The sequence below is a fragment of the Chelonoidis abingdonii genome, chromosome 8 (genome assembly GCF_003597395.2).
Source record: "Chelonoidis abingdonii isolate Lonesome George chromosome 8, CheloAbing_2.0, whole genome shotgun sequence".
Classification (NCBI taxonomy): Eukaryota; Metazoa; Chordata; order Testudines; family Testudinidae; genus Chelonoidis; species Chelonoidis abingdonii.
In genome coordinates, this window is record NC_133776.1 from 81,978,443 (window position 1) to 81,994,541 (window position 16,099).

At 44.6% G+C, this 16,099-nt stretch overlaps 1 protein-coding gene across 1 annotated transcript in view; it reads right to left on the bottom strand.

The window, feature by feature from the left end:
• AR (androgen receptor) overlaps positions 1 to 10,354 on the bottom strand; it is a 115,046-nt gene extending 104,692 nt beyond the window's left edge. Inside the window, exon 1 of the mRNA XM_032764048.2 lies at positions 8,114 to 10,354. Coding sequence (XP_032619939.1) covers positions 8,114 to 9,339 — 1,226 coding nt within the window. The 5' untranslated portion in view covers positions 9,340 to 10,354. The remainder of the gene's footprint in view (positions 1 to 8,113) is intronic.
• Between the last annotated feature and the right edge of the window lie 5,745 nt (positions 10,355 to 16,099).

Genomic DNA, 16,099 nt, shown 5'->3' on the forward strand with positions numbered 1-16,099 from the left:
GATTTGTAACAATTTTTTTTCAAACTTCAGAATTTTCTGCAGAACAGGAATTCAAATCCAACCAGCTCTAGATTTTACTACTGCACTCATCTGAACTAACCAGTTTTAATATCTGCTACAGCTCACAATGAAGCACTGGTTGTAAATAGTTATCATTCTTCTAGATTTACCACACTGTATTTAAGAAGTAAAGTAGAAGCAAAGACTTCCCACTCTTTCCATCATTACCACAGTAACCACTCCAAATATAAATCTTGAAATAAAAACTTCAGAAATTGTGGGTATGTTCTCCTCTCCGTGTGTGAGGGGGGAAAAAATCCATAAATATCTCAGCATTTCTCTCTGCTTCTGAGTTGCCCTCTCTCTCCCCTTACTATTATCTATTATGCTATAACACTGGGAGTTACATGGAGACATCAACATCCCAAACTGACCCCTATTCTCTTTATCAGGTAATATGACAGTCCTCTAAGATCCTCCCCACTTCAGTGGTGTCAGAGTTACTTCCAAGGATAACATGGCTCCTGTGTGACTGTAAAGTGAGCTCGAAAAGCCAGTTTAAGTGGAGCTGATTACTGTTGCCTTTGCCGAATTGGTGTCACAATCCCAAGGAAGTGTTAGCTCACTGGAAACACATACCTGTCATTAAAATATCTTTTAATTTGAAGTCTACCAATATACAAAGTTACAATTTCCTTCTTCTCTGTTACAAAACATACTCTGATTTTATTTAAAATATATCTTTGGTCAAGTATCTCCCCCCTCTTTCACTGTTCCGCCTCCTTCCACCACCACCATCTTAAGAGAGAACACTAAGGAGGACTCTCTAACCTTCAACCAAAAGCAACAAATCCTTTGCATATTTTCTAATTGTCTATGCTTAATACCTCCCACCCTTGTTGACGGTTCCTATAATACGCAAACTGAAAGTTTATGACAAGGCAAAGACTAGCTGAGCTGTGCAACACAAAGTGCAGTCCTTATTTTGTAATAGAGGAATGCCGTAAGAATACCATAAGCATAGATCATGAAAAGACATAAAACTGTACAGGTTGGGAACAGCTGTCACAACCTATTTGTTTACTATTATCTATATAAAGATACCAGCTAATACAAGACAGAATTCTCATACCCAATGCTACTGTAGCTAAAATGGATCAGACTTCTTTAGTGCTATTACACATTATTTCTCTGATGTCTTTGTGAATTCCCAGCCACTGCTTTCTATCCTAAATGCTTTGCGTATAGATTACCCTTTTGTTACTTACTGGGTTTAAGAGGAAACTCAAAATGGCTTGTCCATTTTACATGTCAGATATGAGTGTTTAGAATAAATTTCTTGCAGTTGTCAGATTTCAGAAATTCAAAGGGTGACTGAGACTATGTTGCCTTGAATGTTTTTCTGGTGCATCTTGTGAAAGACCAAACAGATGTTTTGTTTTTAATTACATCGTGGGATTCTAAGCACAGCAGTTCTAAATCTATGAATGAACAAAGCTCTACATCACATTGGTTTATATCCTGATGCATCTACCCTCCCTAACTGTAGATTTCTATACTAGCAACTTCAGAAGTACTACATGGAAACAAAGACAGAAATAAATATTTATCATTTCATGGTAAATATCATTTATTTATTTCAGTCTTTGGTAACAACTGAAATCACATGACCAAAAAATTTACATGATAGGTGGAGGGAGGTGGACAATCATAAACACTGGAAGCAAATACTTTTCCTTCCCTCATCACTACAGCCGAGAGCCTTTTTAACAGCAGAGGAAAAAACCTACAACTGTGAATACTGCCAGCACAATGACAGTCTACTTAATTCCAACACCAGTCTTCTCTGAAAATCATGAACAAGTTCATAAACAGAAGAGGACTCAAATGATTTACGTTATTAATTTTATGGGCCCTGCTGCTGTAGCAACATAGCTACACTATCCTGCAAAGTTCTGAGTGTCTCCTGCAAAGTACTGAGCACCAGACGGCTTCTATAATCTGGAGGTTAGATGCCTGAATTGAAATTTTATCTGTATACTTGCTATAAATCACATGAGCCATCCTTAAATAGTGGCAGCGGGGAAACGGCTGCTACTTTATAACTGCTGTCAGCTGAATTTAGGAGACCAAATTAAAATTAACAATGAGAACAAAACCAAATAAACATATCCAAAACACAGAATAAAAGAAACACACAAAACACAATTAACTCAAATCAACCAACTCAGCAGGGAACTAAGTAAACAACTAGCCTTGTGTCCTTCACTCTAACCCATCAAACACTAACTCTGAGAGACCAGACATGAGAATAAGCAGTCTCACTACCAGCCCTGAGTACAACAGCAAGAGTCTACCAGACAGGCCCTGAATCATGAGGAGCTAGGGCTAAAGAGAGCAGGTTTATAGGAAACCTTTAAAGTGTCACCTGGTTTAGTTCCCTACCCTACATGGTGACCAGATTGATTTCACAATTCATTAACTCATCCCTGACAGACGAAATGTGTGTCTGGCCAGAGACATGCCAGTTCACACTTAAAATGACTGAACAGTTATTTAAATATACAACAGGGCTGTGATCTACTCCTTTCACCCTGTGCTTAAAAAAATATTTTCATGGCTATTAGTAGAGAACACGTGAAAGTCCCTTTCTAATTATTATTAAGTGCTAAGGAAAACTCAGTTCAGAGCAAGCATCAACCTCATAGCAAAGCTGGTGATTTTTCCTTTTTTTGCAATTAACTGGTTTGCAAACACAGTGCCTCAGGCACTAGGTAGGGAAGGGTCTTGCCCAGGGCTCCAGAAGGCATCAGTGTCTTAGCCAGGTTTAGGACTGCTGTCATTTTACAGGGCAAAGAAAATATTAGTCTGGCATCTCAGGACATAAGGCTTGGCTGCAGAAGACCTGAACATAGTGTTATTGTGAAAACTGCAGCGCTACAAGCTTTGAACTAAGGGCCTGATACAATGTCCACTGAAGTCAATGTGAGTTCTTCCAGTAACTCAAACAGGCTTTGGATCAGGCTCAAAGTGCTAGAGACAAAACAAAAATCTGTCCAGGTATTATTATACTTGAAAATGGGCCAAATTCACCCATGGAATAACTCTACTGAGGATAATGAGTGAATTACAGCAGGGATTATTCTGATCCAATATAATCAATATATCAACTACCAAAACTTGCCCTTTGGTAGCCCACAGGCCTATTATGCCGTAAAATGATTTGTTCAGCTATCTTTTGTTACATTTTTTAAAAAAGCAAACTACTGGCAGAAAATAACAGACCCTACAGAATTCAATAACCATCATTATCAAAGCAAGTCCCAGGAACCATCATTATCAGTACTGACTTTTCCTGGCCTCCCAATCTTCTCCGCTAAATAACAAAAAAAAAAAAAAAAAAAAAGAAAAAAATCTATTTAGTGCTGATGGAAGCGACAGTTTGCAAGCACTTGCCAGAGCTAGGGATAATGCAGGTAGGCCCTGGGCAAACTTCGTCCTATCCAAAAGCTATGCCAGTGCTTTAAATCCTGATAAGTATCCCTGTTATTTAAGACCTAAGCATTTCCTAAGCAGAAGCTGACAGCGGCACAAAACTGGTTCTGTAACATGAAAACGTGCATAAACTCCCCTGTGAACTAGGCAGGGACCATTAAACTCATTGGTCACTAGTGGCCCAGGGAAAAGGGAACCCTAGGCTCAACCTTCAGAAGTGTTTAGGAAAATTTTTCAAACATGCAATACTGCATTTTTAAAGCTGTAGAAGCAACCAAGAGCTCAGATCTATTACCAAATAGTCAGTCAGACATCACTTCAGTGTTCTGAAAGGAGATGAAAAGTGATAATTAAGGGCTGAATTCCGAGCACCTTAAAAATTGCATTTTTTTCTCAAGCACCAACTGTCTTTGAAGTCAGTGTTCTCCTGCCTAAGAAAACACTAAGCTATACCTTCTGGATCTGTCCCCCCATGTGTAATCAAATAAACCAGATACTTTGACAGTGCTGCAAAATGACAGCCTTCTTTCTTACAGGGACAAATATGCTGCGGTTGTCCAGGTGTAGATTAGGGCAGAATCTGCTTCATAGTTTTTAAACAAAAAAAGGGGGGGAGGAAGTTAAAAGAAGGTGGTAAGGAGAGATTTTATTTTTCTGTAATGAAAGATAGGATTTAGCACATCAGTGATTTCAACAATTATCTGGAATTTGCTGTACATGAAATCTCTTTTAATAACTGTGGACTTTGAGATCATATAAGAAAGCTGGCCAGAATGGCAGGTTTCAGAAATAGCATTCTTCCATGCGCCACTTCTCTTCAAAAGAAATATTTACATAATATTACCATTTGCTTGAACAGAAAGGTCATGTTAGAAAAACAGGGGGATGATCGTGCTCTCATGAAAGTTCATAGGAATGTTGCTACTAAACAGGTGCAGGATCGGGCTCTGTGAATTCTAAAATAACCTTCCTTCACAGTCTCACTCGCACATAGAGTGGAATACTGATTACTGTTAACGTAAAAGAGTTTAGGAACATGGAAAAACCATCTGGCTCAATATGCTTGCCTCTTTTTTGGTTGATCTTACTAACACCTTTCTGATTTTATTACCAAATACCTCAATCTCCTCCACAAGTAACAATAATTATTATAATAATAATTTACCATTTGTATTACAACAGCACCCACAGGCTCCACGTAAGATTACGGTGCCATTATGCTAGATGCTATGCTAGTAAAAGAGTCTCTGCCCTGAACAGATTGCAATTTAATTTAAAAAAGGATATGACAAGTGAGTGTACCTCAAAAACAAATGGATGGGATGAGAAAAAGGAGCGGAGTGATAGTGATAGGAAATGTGATTACAAAGACTAGCTATATGCACAGGTAGACGTTTCTGAGTCAATTAGCCCTTCAGTTTACTTATAGTCTTTTCTTTCATCACCTGACCAGTGACTAATTCCAGGTGCTTATTATTTTTATGTGAAATAAATCTGCCCAAATCCCTTACTTATCCTTAGTTTCTAATTTTCAAGTCATGTCTTTTGGTTTGTGAACTTTCTGTCTTATTAATATTTTTTCTAGCGATCCCTTTCTTAATTTAGAAAACCTCCATTGTCACCTCAAATGCTTTAAATAACACCTCAGTAAATGAAACATCGTTATAAGAAAAAGCTATTAATCCACAGAATAACAAAGGCTTAGATGAATTTACCGCTTATAAGCAAATGATGCTGGAGCAATTACGTGCAACATGTGAAAAGCCTCAAGAGCAATCTAAATGGATTGATACTTTTTGTTTTGCCTTTTTAATATTTTAGTGAATTTAATGTACTACTGTGAGTCCAGCAAACTGAAATATTCTTTTTTATCGTAAGTGATACAGCACAGGCAGCATTAGTCTCAACCTAGAGGGACCAACCCTTCGGAACAAGTACAATAGTTCACCTCCTTTGCTCACTCACTCCTCGTCCTGTCCCCAGAGACAGCCAATAAGGGGGGGGGGGGAATGGTAGGGTGGTTTTTAAAGGTGGACATCCCAGCATCACAGAGAAGCAACTAACTTCACAGACGTGACTGAGCAGCCATCAGATGGTACCATTCAATGTGCTAGATTCAAACAATGACACGATGCCCAGGAGAAGACCCTGCCTTCCATAAGCAATCTTTTAAGCCATCTAGCCCTCCCAGATGTTTTAGAGCTGAAATAACCTAGTTTGTATCACAAATAAATAAATTGAAAACGCTGACACAGATATGGTATAACGAAATAAATCTATAACCCGCTAAGAAGCAAAGGGGAAAATGTGCTGATGTTTAACTATGTATGCAAAAGGCAGAATAAAAAGATTCAAATTTAAAATGAAGGCACATCCAAAGAGAACTGGGACAAAAGAGAGAGAGGAGACCAGTAACACATGGATGTGAGGTTGAAGGTCCAGCTTGATGCCACAGACAGACTGGCTCAGGGAAGAAGCTGATGCAAAGCATTCCAAAACACTTATTACTACTCCTTTAGGAAGACTAGCCCACCTCAGCATCTGTGTTGACCACAGCGTGAATGTAGGAGGATCTGGGTTCCACCCATTAGGGTGACCAGACAGCAAGTGTTGAAAAATCAGGAAAGAGGATGAGGGTAAACAGGCACCTATGTAAGAAAAAGCCCCAAATATCAGGTATGTGTCCCTATAAAATAGGACATTTGGATCACTCTATACCATGTCCCGAATGGATGACTACTTCTCCTTGGCACATTGCTGAGTCCTCTCACTAGCACCAAAGAGGCAGCACGGAGAATATCTTGTCATGACCTCAGGGTGAGAGAAGAGGCCCAGTGCAATCCACCTACAGAACTTGTGGCAACACCAGGCAGGTTGCGAGCCTCATCAGCTAATGATTGACCGTGCTTGGAAACATAAAGTGCTGTAAAAGTGCCAAGTGTGATCATTAGAGAGAGCATTGCTCACTGGAGGGAACTGAGGGAAAGAACTTTAAACTAAACACTCTGCTCATCTCTCCTCAGGACCCAACACGCCAAGTGTGTGCTTGGGGCGGCATGCCGCAGGGGGTGCTCTGCCGGTTGCCGGGAGGGGGGCAGGCAGGCCACCTTTGGCGGCCTGCCTGCAGAGGGTCCACCGGAGCCGCAGGACCAGCGGACTCTCCACAGCCACGCCTGCAGGAGGTCCACCGGAGCCGCGGGACCGGCGACCGGCAGAGCGCCCCCCGCAGCATTCCGCCGTGCTTGGGGCGGCAAAATGACTAGAGCCGCCTATGCCCATTTGAAACCTGTCACTGAGTACTTGGACTGAGATCACCAATTCATTTTACACAGTGTCTCAAACACTAAGTGACCAGAGAGAGATTTGAACTGGCCATTGAGATGTAAAAATACAGCATAGCCCATTATTAGTCCCTCAGCCTTCCAGGCACCATTGGTTTATATCCCTAATCGTAGTGATAGCGTCAGGTACTGAATTTTTTTGCCATAACTAACAATGCATTGAGGTGCCCACGGCTTCACTGTTATTTTGATCTACTTCAGACAGAGTGGTTTACTTCCTACTTTGGGCTCGATTTAACGGATGTAGTGACAGGATGAGGGGGAACTACTCTCAGTGAATTCCTTCTTGCAAAATATATTAAAACTCCCTTCAGATTTCTTTTGTTTGTTTAAAGAGGCTCCCCAGAGGATACAGAGTACTCTCGCATGCAATCTTAAGTAATTGCACTTCTAACTACATTAAAACACAGAGTTTAACTCTGAAGGAAGTATTATTATGAGAGCAAATTCACTTAGTTTAACTTCTTCCCGTGCTGTGATTAGTCTCAGGTTCTACTCAGAAAGAAGAACAGTGATCAGAGATTTTTTTAAAGTCTGACATTCAATAGGGTTCTATACTAAAAATGCACTGACCTGGGTGCCAGCCTGTTAGTGCTCTGGAAACAGATACATAACTAATTTAAAAGTAAGTAATAAAAGAAGTATGGATAGTTATATCATCTTATGGTGCAGTGATTTTTAGAACAGCAATGCAGGTATGATCTCCCCTAATGAGTGACAAGGAGCAGTGCTATAATATTAATCAGAGTAAAACAAAAACAAAACCACAAAGCTATTACTCCATGTAGGCGGCCAAATCAAATTGTGTATTGAGATTATGAGTTGTTATGATCTAGAGTAAGCACTGAATGCGAACCATCACCTTTTAAAGAGGAAACCCCTTCCATATACTTTGTGCTCTCTTATCTGAATCCACTTCATAATTCATACTGAACAGCTGTAGCCCTCTCTCCTAAGAACTTGCTCTGGGCTTTTTAGAGGGAATCAGCACTTCACAAATGCAGGGAGAAAAATGTCCGCTAACTTTTATAAGTAACTTCTTGCTTAAATAGCCAGGGCACCTAGTATATTATTTGCACCTGCGTGCTGTCTATTCCCCCAGCACTACCCTTTGGGACAGTCTGTTCGCTGCTGTCACAGTAACGTATATTCACTGGTGTTTAGTACGGGCTTCCGACGCACAAGGTAGTTTTGCTCGAGTGACTTTTCCGGGAAGATGCTGCAGGGCAGGGCAGGGCAGGGGCGTCCCTCGTCTGCAAGTGCCTGTGCGTACTTACCGCATTTCCCCAAAGGTCCCGGCATAGCCCTCCATCCAAGGGGTGAGTTCGCTCTTGATGCAACCGGAGGCAGCAGCATAGGGCATCCTGCCCACCATCCCTCCTGGGTACCACACGTCGGATGGGAAGTCGCTTATTTCTTGCCCCGGTGGCCCCTGGCTTCGCCCGCAGCCGAAAGGGCCAGCAGTTGCCTCTGCACATGGGCCGTAGAGCTGCCCCTCCTCTGCGAAGAACGAGTGCCAGGCTGGGCCCGAGGCAGGGCAATGGGGCGCCAGGCTGGCCATGTCCCCCCCATACCTGCACTGGGCAGTCCAGGGAGTGCAGGGCCCGTAGTCCAGGGGGTTCTCCAGCTTGATGCGGGCGTGGGGGGCGAGCGCCAGCTGGAAGTTGTAGTAATCGCGACCCTGGAAAGCAGCGGGCTCCTCCAAGCCCGGGGAGCCCTTGTACGGGGACAGGCTGTGGGGCACGTCTATGGCCAGGACGTTCTCGCCTGGCCCGGGGCCGCTGCCCGCGGCTGAGTGCCCTTTGAAAGAGGCCGGGCTGGTGCCCGGCTCTTCCAGGAGCGCAGCCCCCGCTGGGTTCTTGCAGTCCCCGAGCTGGGCGCCCGCTGCAGCCCGGGAGTGCCCGCCGGCCAGGGCGAACATGCAATCCTCCCGGGGCAGGAGCTCGCCGGGCGTCTCCAGCGCTTCCACCCCCAGGCCCATGGAGGCGGACACGGCTTTGCACAGCTCCTTGGCGCTGTCCCCCAGGAAGTCCTCTTTGGCCCCAGCCACCTCGCCGCGGCTGCCCCGGGCCTGGGCCTCCGGCTGCAGGAGCTGCAGGGCGCCCGCTTCGCCCAGGATGTCCTTGAGGTCCCCGGAACAGCCCTGAAAGGCGGAGCCCATCAGGGACAGGGTCGAGGAGGGGGTGACAGCCGGGCCCCCGTCCTCAGGCTGCAGCCCCTTGGCCGCCGGGGCGCACTGGCCCTGGGGCTGCTCCTCCAGAGCCAGGTACGCGGGGGAGCCCGGCTGCTGCTGCCGGGGGCTCTGCTGCTGCAGGCGGGCATCGGGTTGGCACTGGGTGGAGGAGGAAGGCTGGGGGCTGGTGCCCGGCTCCTCTCTCGGCGGGCCGGCGCCCGGGCTCTGGAACACCTCACGGACGCTCTGGAACAGGCTCTGGAACGCTCCCCGGAACGTCTTGCCCGCCGGCCGGGCATACACGCTGCCAAGTCCAACTTGCACCTCCATGCCCGGAGGGGGCCCGCGGGGCAGTCCGCCGGGAGCGTTGGGAACGAGTGCAAGCAGCGAGCGGAGAACGAGCCTTTTGCGGTCCTGTCCCCTCTCGTGCAGCTCGCTGGCTCGGGTCTAACACGGGCTCTGGCCAGCGAATCCCATCCTTTCCTACTCGCTGCGGGCACCACACGCTCGCTGGGGGTGGGGAAGGAAACCCTGGCACTAGCAGGTGCCGTCGGGATAGGACTCTTCCGACCGCTGGAGCTGGGGGCTGCTCGTTACTCTTTTGATCTGTGACCCGGAGAGAGGCAGAAGAGTGGGGGGAGGGGAGACCGGCCTACGCCGCAAAGCAGGTCCCGGGGCTTTGCAATAATTAAGCCGGTAACTTTTAGCAGGGAGGAGCGCGGCGCCTTTTTACAAAACGCTGCTGCGGCTGCAGTTGACGTCTCTCCTCTCAGCCAGAGGGAGGGAATGCAGCCGAGCAAACAGGGTGACCTGAGGTTAAAGACAAATAGCCACTAAACACACACACACACAGAGGCCACAGCCGCAGCTCCAGTCCCGAGCGGCCCTTGACCTCCTTCTTCCCCCGAAGTCTGCGGGCGCCGCTTAGCGCTCAGCTGGATCACAGCCTACAAATCGTCTCACGGCTGCAAAAATATTTACACGGCGCCCCAGCGAGACTGCACCAGGATCGGCGGAGGGGGGGGGGCAGCAAATTCGGAGAGGTTGTTAGCAACCCAGAGCCCAAATCGTCCAGGCTTCAAAGGGCCGCCACAGAGCTAGGTCTCGGGTGAAGCAACAAGTCCTGGGGAAAGGGAAAGCGCGTCTCCCCGAGCAATCCCTTGGAGCAGGCTCCGCGCGCAGCAGATGGCTCCCGGGGCTCTTTGCAGCAACTTCGGCTGGTTTCTCTTCGCCCAGTAGCTGAGCTTCTGCTCAGCCCCGCCGGGGCGCGCTGGTCCTGCAGAGCCTTTCCCCGGGGCTGTGGGAAGAGCTGCGTGCTGCGCGGAGTCCGAGAGATCACCGGCGAGTGCTGCGCACCGGACTGGTGCTGGGACTTTAGCTTACTCGAATCCGTCCCGCTGCTCTCTGTCTGGCTTCTGAGCCAGCAGAGCCGGCGAGTGTTGAGCCGAATTGGCAGAGACCGCGGGGCTGAAGAGAAGCAGGAGGGGCGTCAGTCAAAAGAGGCTCGTAATAAAATCCACCGAGATCACCCAGCGGTACTTTACCATGCTGGTGCGAACGTATGCCACGTACATATATATATACTGTGAGGCTCGCCTTTAGCAGGAGGACTCTTGCATTGTGTACACACACACACACACACACACACTAAAGTACACGTGCCTGCATCATACACATTCATACACAGGGCGCGTTCATTGCACGCGCATACACAAAAGCACACAAGTGCAAATACACACAGTCATAGGCTCGCACAGCATAAATGCATGGCACATACTAAACCACATGCGCAATACCTATGAACAATAACGTGTGTATGTATACATACAGAGAGAGAGAGAGAGAGAATAGGGCTGTGCAGTTTAGAATAAATGGAGCGCGTATGCTGGGTACAAAGGTGCATGAAATTACAGTACATGAGATGCACACACATATAGATACCCGTACAGAAGCACCTATGTTTACATCGCCTCAGAGATTTGCGTCTACACTATGTTGGCTCGTCCAGTAATCATGCCCAATTACATGTAAAACATAAATGCAGCTTCCACGCTTTCTAGCATATAGACAAATGTATTCTCCTGTCAGCAGTTTACCAGAAAAGCTGTAAGAAGGAGAAGAGGCCTTATTTCCAGGGCATAGGGAAGAACAAGCACGTAAATAGGGTGCAAGCTCCAGCCTGCAGCAAATCCTCATCCTGATACATTTCGGATACCCACGGTGGATTAGCTCCTTTTCTCTGATCTGCGTGACACCATCCCTTAAGGTAATAATTCGCTGAGCTAGATGGAAAGCGGGGTGGGGTGGGGGAGCAATGTTCATGAAAATCCTCATTTTCGTTTTTCACTGAAGATTTATATTCACTGAAATTTTCCCACCAGCCGTAATAATTAAGTTGTCTTTCTACCCGGTGAATCTACACACGTTTCGATTTACAGCTATGAAAGCTGAGTATCATACAGATATCGAGTAGCAAAGAAGTTGTCTTGCCATCATCTGAAAATGGAAGAGATACTTTTGTCCAGACAATAAACATGTCTTTTATAATCCACTAGTATGTACATGCCCCCCCCCCAACAATAATCACCATTTGTGTGGCGCGCACGAAGAGCGAATGTTTGCGCCTCTGGTTTCAGGTCACGAGTCGCTGGTTTCCCTGTAAGCACCTTGCCCGACGCTGTGCATCTCTCTGATGACATGATAACTGAAAGGTGTTCGCTGAAGCCACGCAAAAAGGGTCATTGTTAATTTCAGCTCCTTCAGAGACACTGGGAGCGGAGTGACACGTAACAATACATGCCAAACTGGGAGGGGGGAAGAGAATCGGTCAGGGAAGAATCAGGTTCAGATTTTTAAAAGCATATTTACAAAGAGTAGAGGGTAGCCATCAAATAGATACACATGAGAGTTGGCGATGTGCTTTCTGCGCCCTCAATATCTCCCTAACCTACGTGCAGGGACATGCTGGCCATGCCTGCGGGCCGTCAGTGTCAACAAACTGTCTAGCCACGGGCGGGCAGCAAGTTGCCCACCACTGGCTTAAATACATACTTTTACTGCTCTGCTTGTCTACACTTCGATCAGAAAACCGGCAGCTGTCCACGTGTCAGATTTCCCACTCAGAGGCCAGGTTCTGGCAGCCATACGCGGGGCGTTTTCGGGGCCTGCTGCATTCTAGTCAGGCACCAGCGGCTGGCTGTGAACAATCCCAGGGACGCAACACAACACATTGATTTAAGGGACGCATCAAACATAAATACTTTGGGGAAGGGTGAGGAGGGACATAATGTTGTGCCTCCTGTTGCACCGGGTGATGAAGGGCTGGGACGGGTGATTGCTCCTTGTTTCTATTGATTTTCTTTTCGTTATGTCATTACGCCCCTCCCGCCTCCCAATCATTTCTACACTGATCACGTCTGGACAACTCCCATTTTGGATCCGCACTCTCTCTAGCGTGGGCTGCCACTGTTCCTTAAATATAAATGTTTTCTCACCTATCTCATCATTTCTCCGGTGGATTTTGAAACTCAACCATTCTGCCCTCCAGCTCCTGTTCGTCTCTGGCCAAAGTGCTGAGGGGTACGCAACTTGAAAGCTTCACTAGCTCCAAAGAGCAACCACTAGCTAAGCAGAGGGAAACAGGCAATGGAGGCAGGAATACCGAAAGGGGAAAACAGGGAAACGTTTTAAAAAAGTTAAAAAGCACCGTTAGGTTAAAAAAAGAAAAGTAAATCTAATTCCCTTCCCCATTAACATACTAGATGATCAATAACAGTGTCCTTTTTTTATGATGAAGTCTCGTAATAAATGGTATTTTTGAAGCTACAGTTGCTAGAATATATGAGAATTTCCACTTTCATTACAAAACAAGTTTCTGGCCTTCATAGCTGCAGAGAAAACTTTGAAAAATGTGTCCCCAGTGAATCCTAAATGATGAAAAGCAGAAGGCAAATTACAAGAATCCCAAATTATTGTTTTTAACTTAATTTTAGCATCATTCTCTTTAATTTTGGGGGCTTGAGTCACGATTTTTTGATATTTGTGGTTGGCAGTGATGTGTTTACAACACAATGAGAAGTTTTAACTATTTTTAAGCAAGCAAAACACGACAGTATTTATAGTAACAATACTGTAACCCTTTAAACCCCTATTATATACAAATCTAAATCAAAGTTGGCCTCAGCTTCCCAAAGGTGTTGCTTTTGTTGTGTTTTACTTTCAATGGAATTTTAATTGGGCAGCAGCCATGCAAGCTTGTTACTTCCTTCTATAAATTATCAAGCTTCGGATTAACACCCAACTCTTTAAATTCTTGCAATCTAACAAAAGTCATTACTAGAACAGAAAGGAAATATTTAGCTAAAATTGCTGCAGGGTCTGGAGATGAGGCTGCCTTTGAGATGGATGTATAATTGATGCTGAGGTGATATCTAAGAACTGAACCTTTGTTTCTTGTTAATTGCTTTGTCATGGGAAATCTCTTCTATTTTATTCCACTCTAGCTATCAAATAGACCCATCCTATGACTGGATCCTGAATCAGTGGTTTCCCCAGGAATTGAAATGGGGCGGGGAGGTGTTTGAATTTACAGGGTGTGTGTGTGTATGTGAAATGGGCCGGGGAGGTGTTTGAATTTACAGTGTGTGTGTGTGCGCCGACGTTATCTCTAGCTTGCTTGCTAGCATGTATGTACCTGCCCCTGGAAATTTCCACTACAGGCATCTGACGAAGTGGGTATTCACCTACGAAAGCTCATGCTCCAAAATGTCTGTTAGTCTATAAGGTGCCATAGGATTGTCTGCTGCTTTTACATGGCACTAAGTCAAATGCCTTACAGAAATCTAAATATAATTACATCAGCAACTAATATCTTTATCAGTCAAACCTGTAATCTCATCAAAAATAAAGTTAGCCTAACAAGATCTATTTTCCATAAACTCAGGTTGACTGGCATTATATTATTCTCCTTTCATATCAGCTGTTCCATTATTTTTCCCTGGATCAGTGTCAGGCTTATGATGATGCAGATTATCCTGTTTACCCTTTTTTAATATTGGCTCAACATTAGCTTTCTTCCAGTCTTCTGGAACTTCTGTAGTAGTCCAAGATTTATTGAAAAATTAACATTAGTTGTCCAGCAAGCTCCTGCTCATATAAAACTCTTGGATGTAAGTTAGTGGGATGCAGTGTATTCCCCAGGAATTGAAATTAGTGCAGGTGTTCGAATTTACGGAGGAGGGCAGAGCCAATGAGGGGTGAGACCGTAAGGGTGAAGATGGCCTGTATGGCACCATAGTAAAAATTGAAAAATTTCTAATGACTATTTTATTAGATTTAACTCATGTTTTTAAATCATCACACAAATTAAAGTTGACTACACAAGCCTTCTATAGAAGCACTACATCTACATCCTTTTTGGTTTCTTATTATAATTTTGCACAACTCTGTTAATGAACTTCTTGAATGCAATGTGCTCATCTTTGGTGGCTTGTCGTGTGTCCGGTACTTCCATTCCTTCAATTGATATGCTCCGTAGTTTATTCACATGATCAGGCAGAAGGCAACTTCTTGCAGAGCACAAAATTCTATTCAGTGATGAAAAAGAATGCTCAACTATAGCTGTTGTTACTGGAGTAGCAAGAGATGAATTCCTACTTCTTTCATCCCAGGAAACATAGCATGAAGATTGGGTCGAGCCACTAGTGATGAATAAAAAGAAGTTGAAGTCAAATCTTCATTCATTCATCATATGATATTCCACTCTGTGTTCAAATTCTCTATTCTGTCCTGAGCACATGGCAGCCCCATTGCTGGTAGTGCCTCACTCCACTCAACTGTTGGTGTTTTATAGGACAGGGATCTGTAAAAGCTACAGAGAGGTTGAGTAGAATCTAGATGTCGCTGTTGTAGATTTTTAAAAATCAAGTCTGTGTCCTTTTTCAGTTGTCTTAAGAAACACTTCTTGGCCTCTTCACTTAAGGATTCAATATAAATGCCTTCATTAGTCAACTTCTTAACTGATGTCTTTGCTTCTTCCAGTACTTTTTCAATAGATAGCTCTCTGATTGATCCAAATGTAGCTTCTACTGCTGGACAAAGACCTACTACTGTTGTAGCAGATGCCAGGATGGCATTGTTTAATGACTCAAGTGGTTTCAAGAGAAGGAACGGCAATAGTCTTCTCTGAATGTAGTAGCAAAAGTAATCCACCAGCCTCACTACTTAGATCCATCCCATCTTGGTAGATACTTTCCAAAGCCAGTAATAACGGCTGGAGTAATTTTAAGACAACAGCCAAGGATCACTCATGAGAAAGCCAGAGGGTTTTCCCAGGTTGGACTAATTTGAACTTCAGTCCCAGTGTATCTTCTATATTTTCCAAGATGTTCAGTTTTTTTGGACTCTTGCTGAAAAAAGAATATAATGAAGACATTAAATTTATAGCTTTTTTAAAGTCTTTTGAAGAGTCTGCAGCTCGTACTAGAGCTAGTTGAAGCAGATGGCCTCTGCAGTGTGTATAGGAGAGCTTAGGGTTACACTTTTCCTCTGAGAAAAGCTTGTACTCCACCATGTCTTCCAGAGAAGTTTGCAGTTCCATCAAATGCACAAGCAGCCAACTGTTTGGGGTCCAATTGACAAGCATTTAACTCTTCTAAGATGTGGGCTGTCACAGATGCAGCCGATGTGTCTTCTATAACTTGAACAGCTAGAAATGCATCTACTGGCCTGCCACTGACATCAAGATAATGTATTCAATGATTTAATACTTGATGCCCATTTGCACTGGTGCATTCATCAACCATTTATGCAAATTTTTTGAATGTGGTGAGAGAGTTCTTCACTTTTTCAACTGTTGAGTCTTTCACTATTGTACAACATGCTTCTAGCCAGTCAGTTGATTTCTTGCTGGTCTTGTTCAGAACCAGTGTTCAACTTCAGGATGAACAAGTGACAATGCACTTAACATTGGCCTCCAGTTTGTAGTGTGTGGTATCTCTTGCTTAAATAAAAAATACAATGCCACAGCCATGTTTGTTCACATGAACTGTGTTGTATCTCTAGCATTCTTAACTGCCTCATTAACACTCAC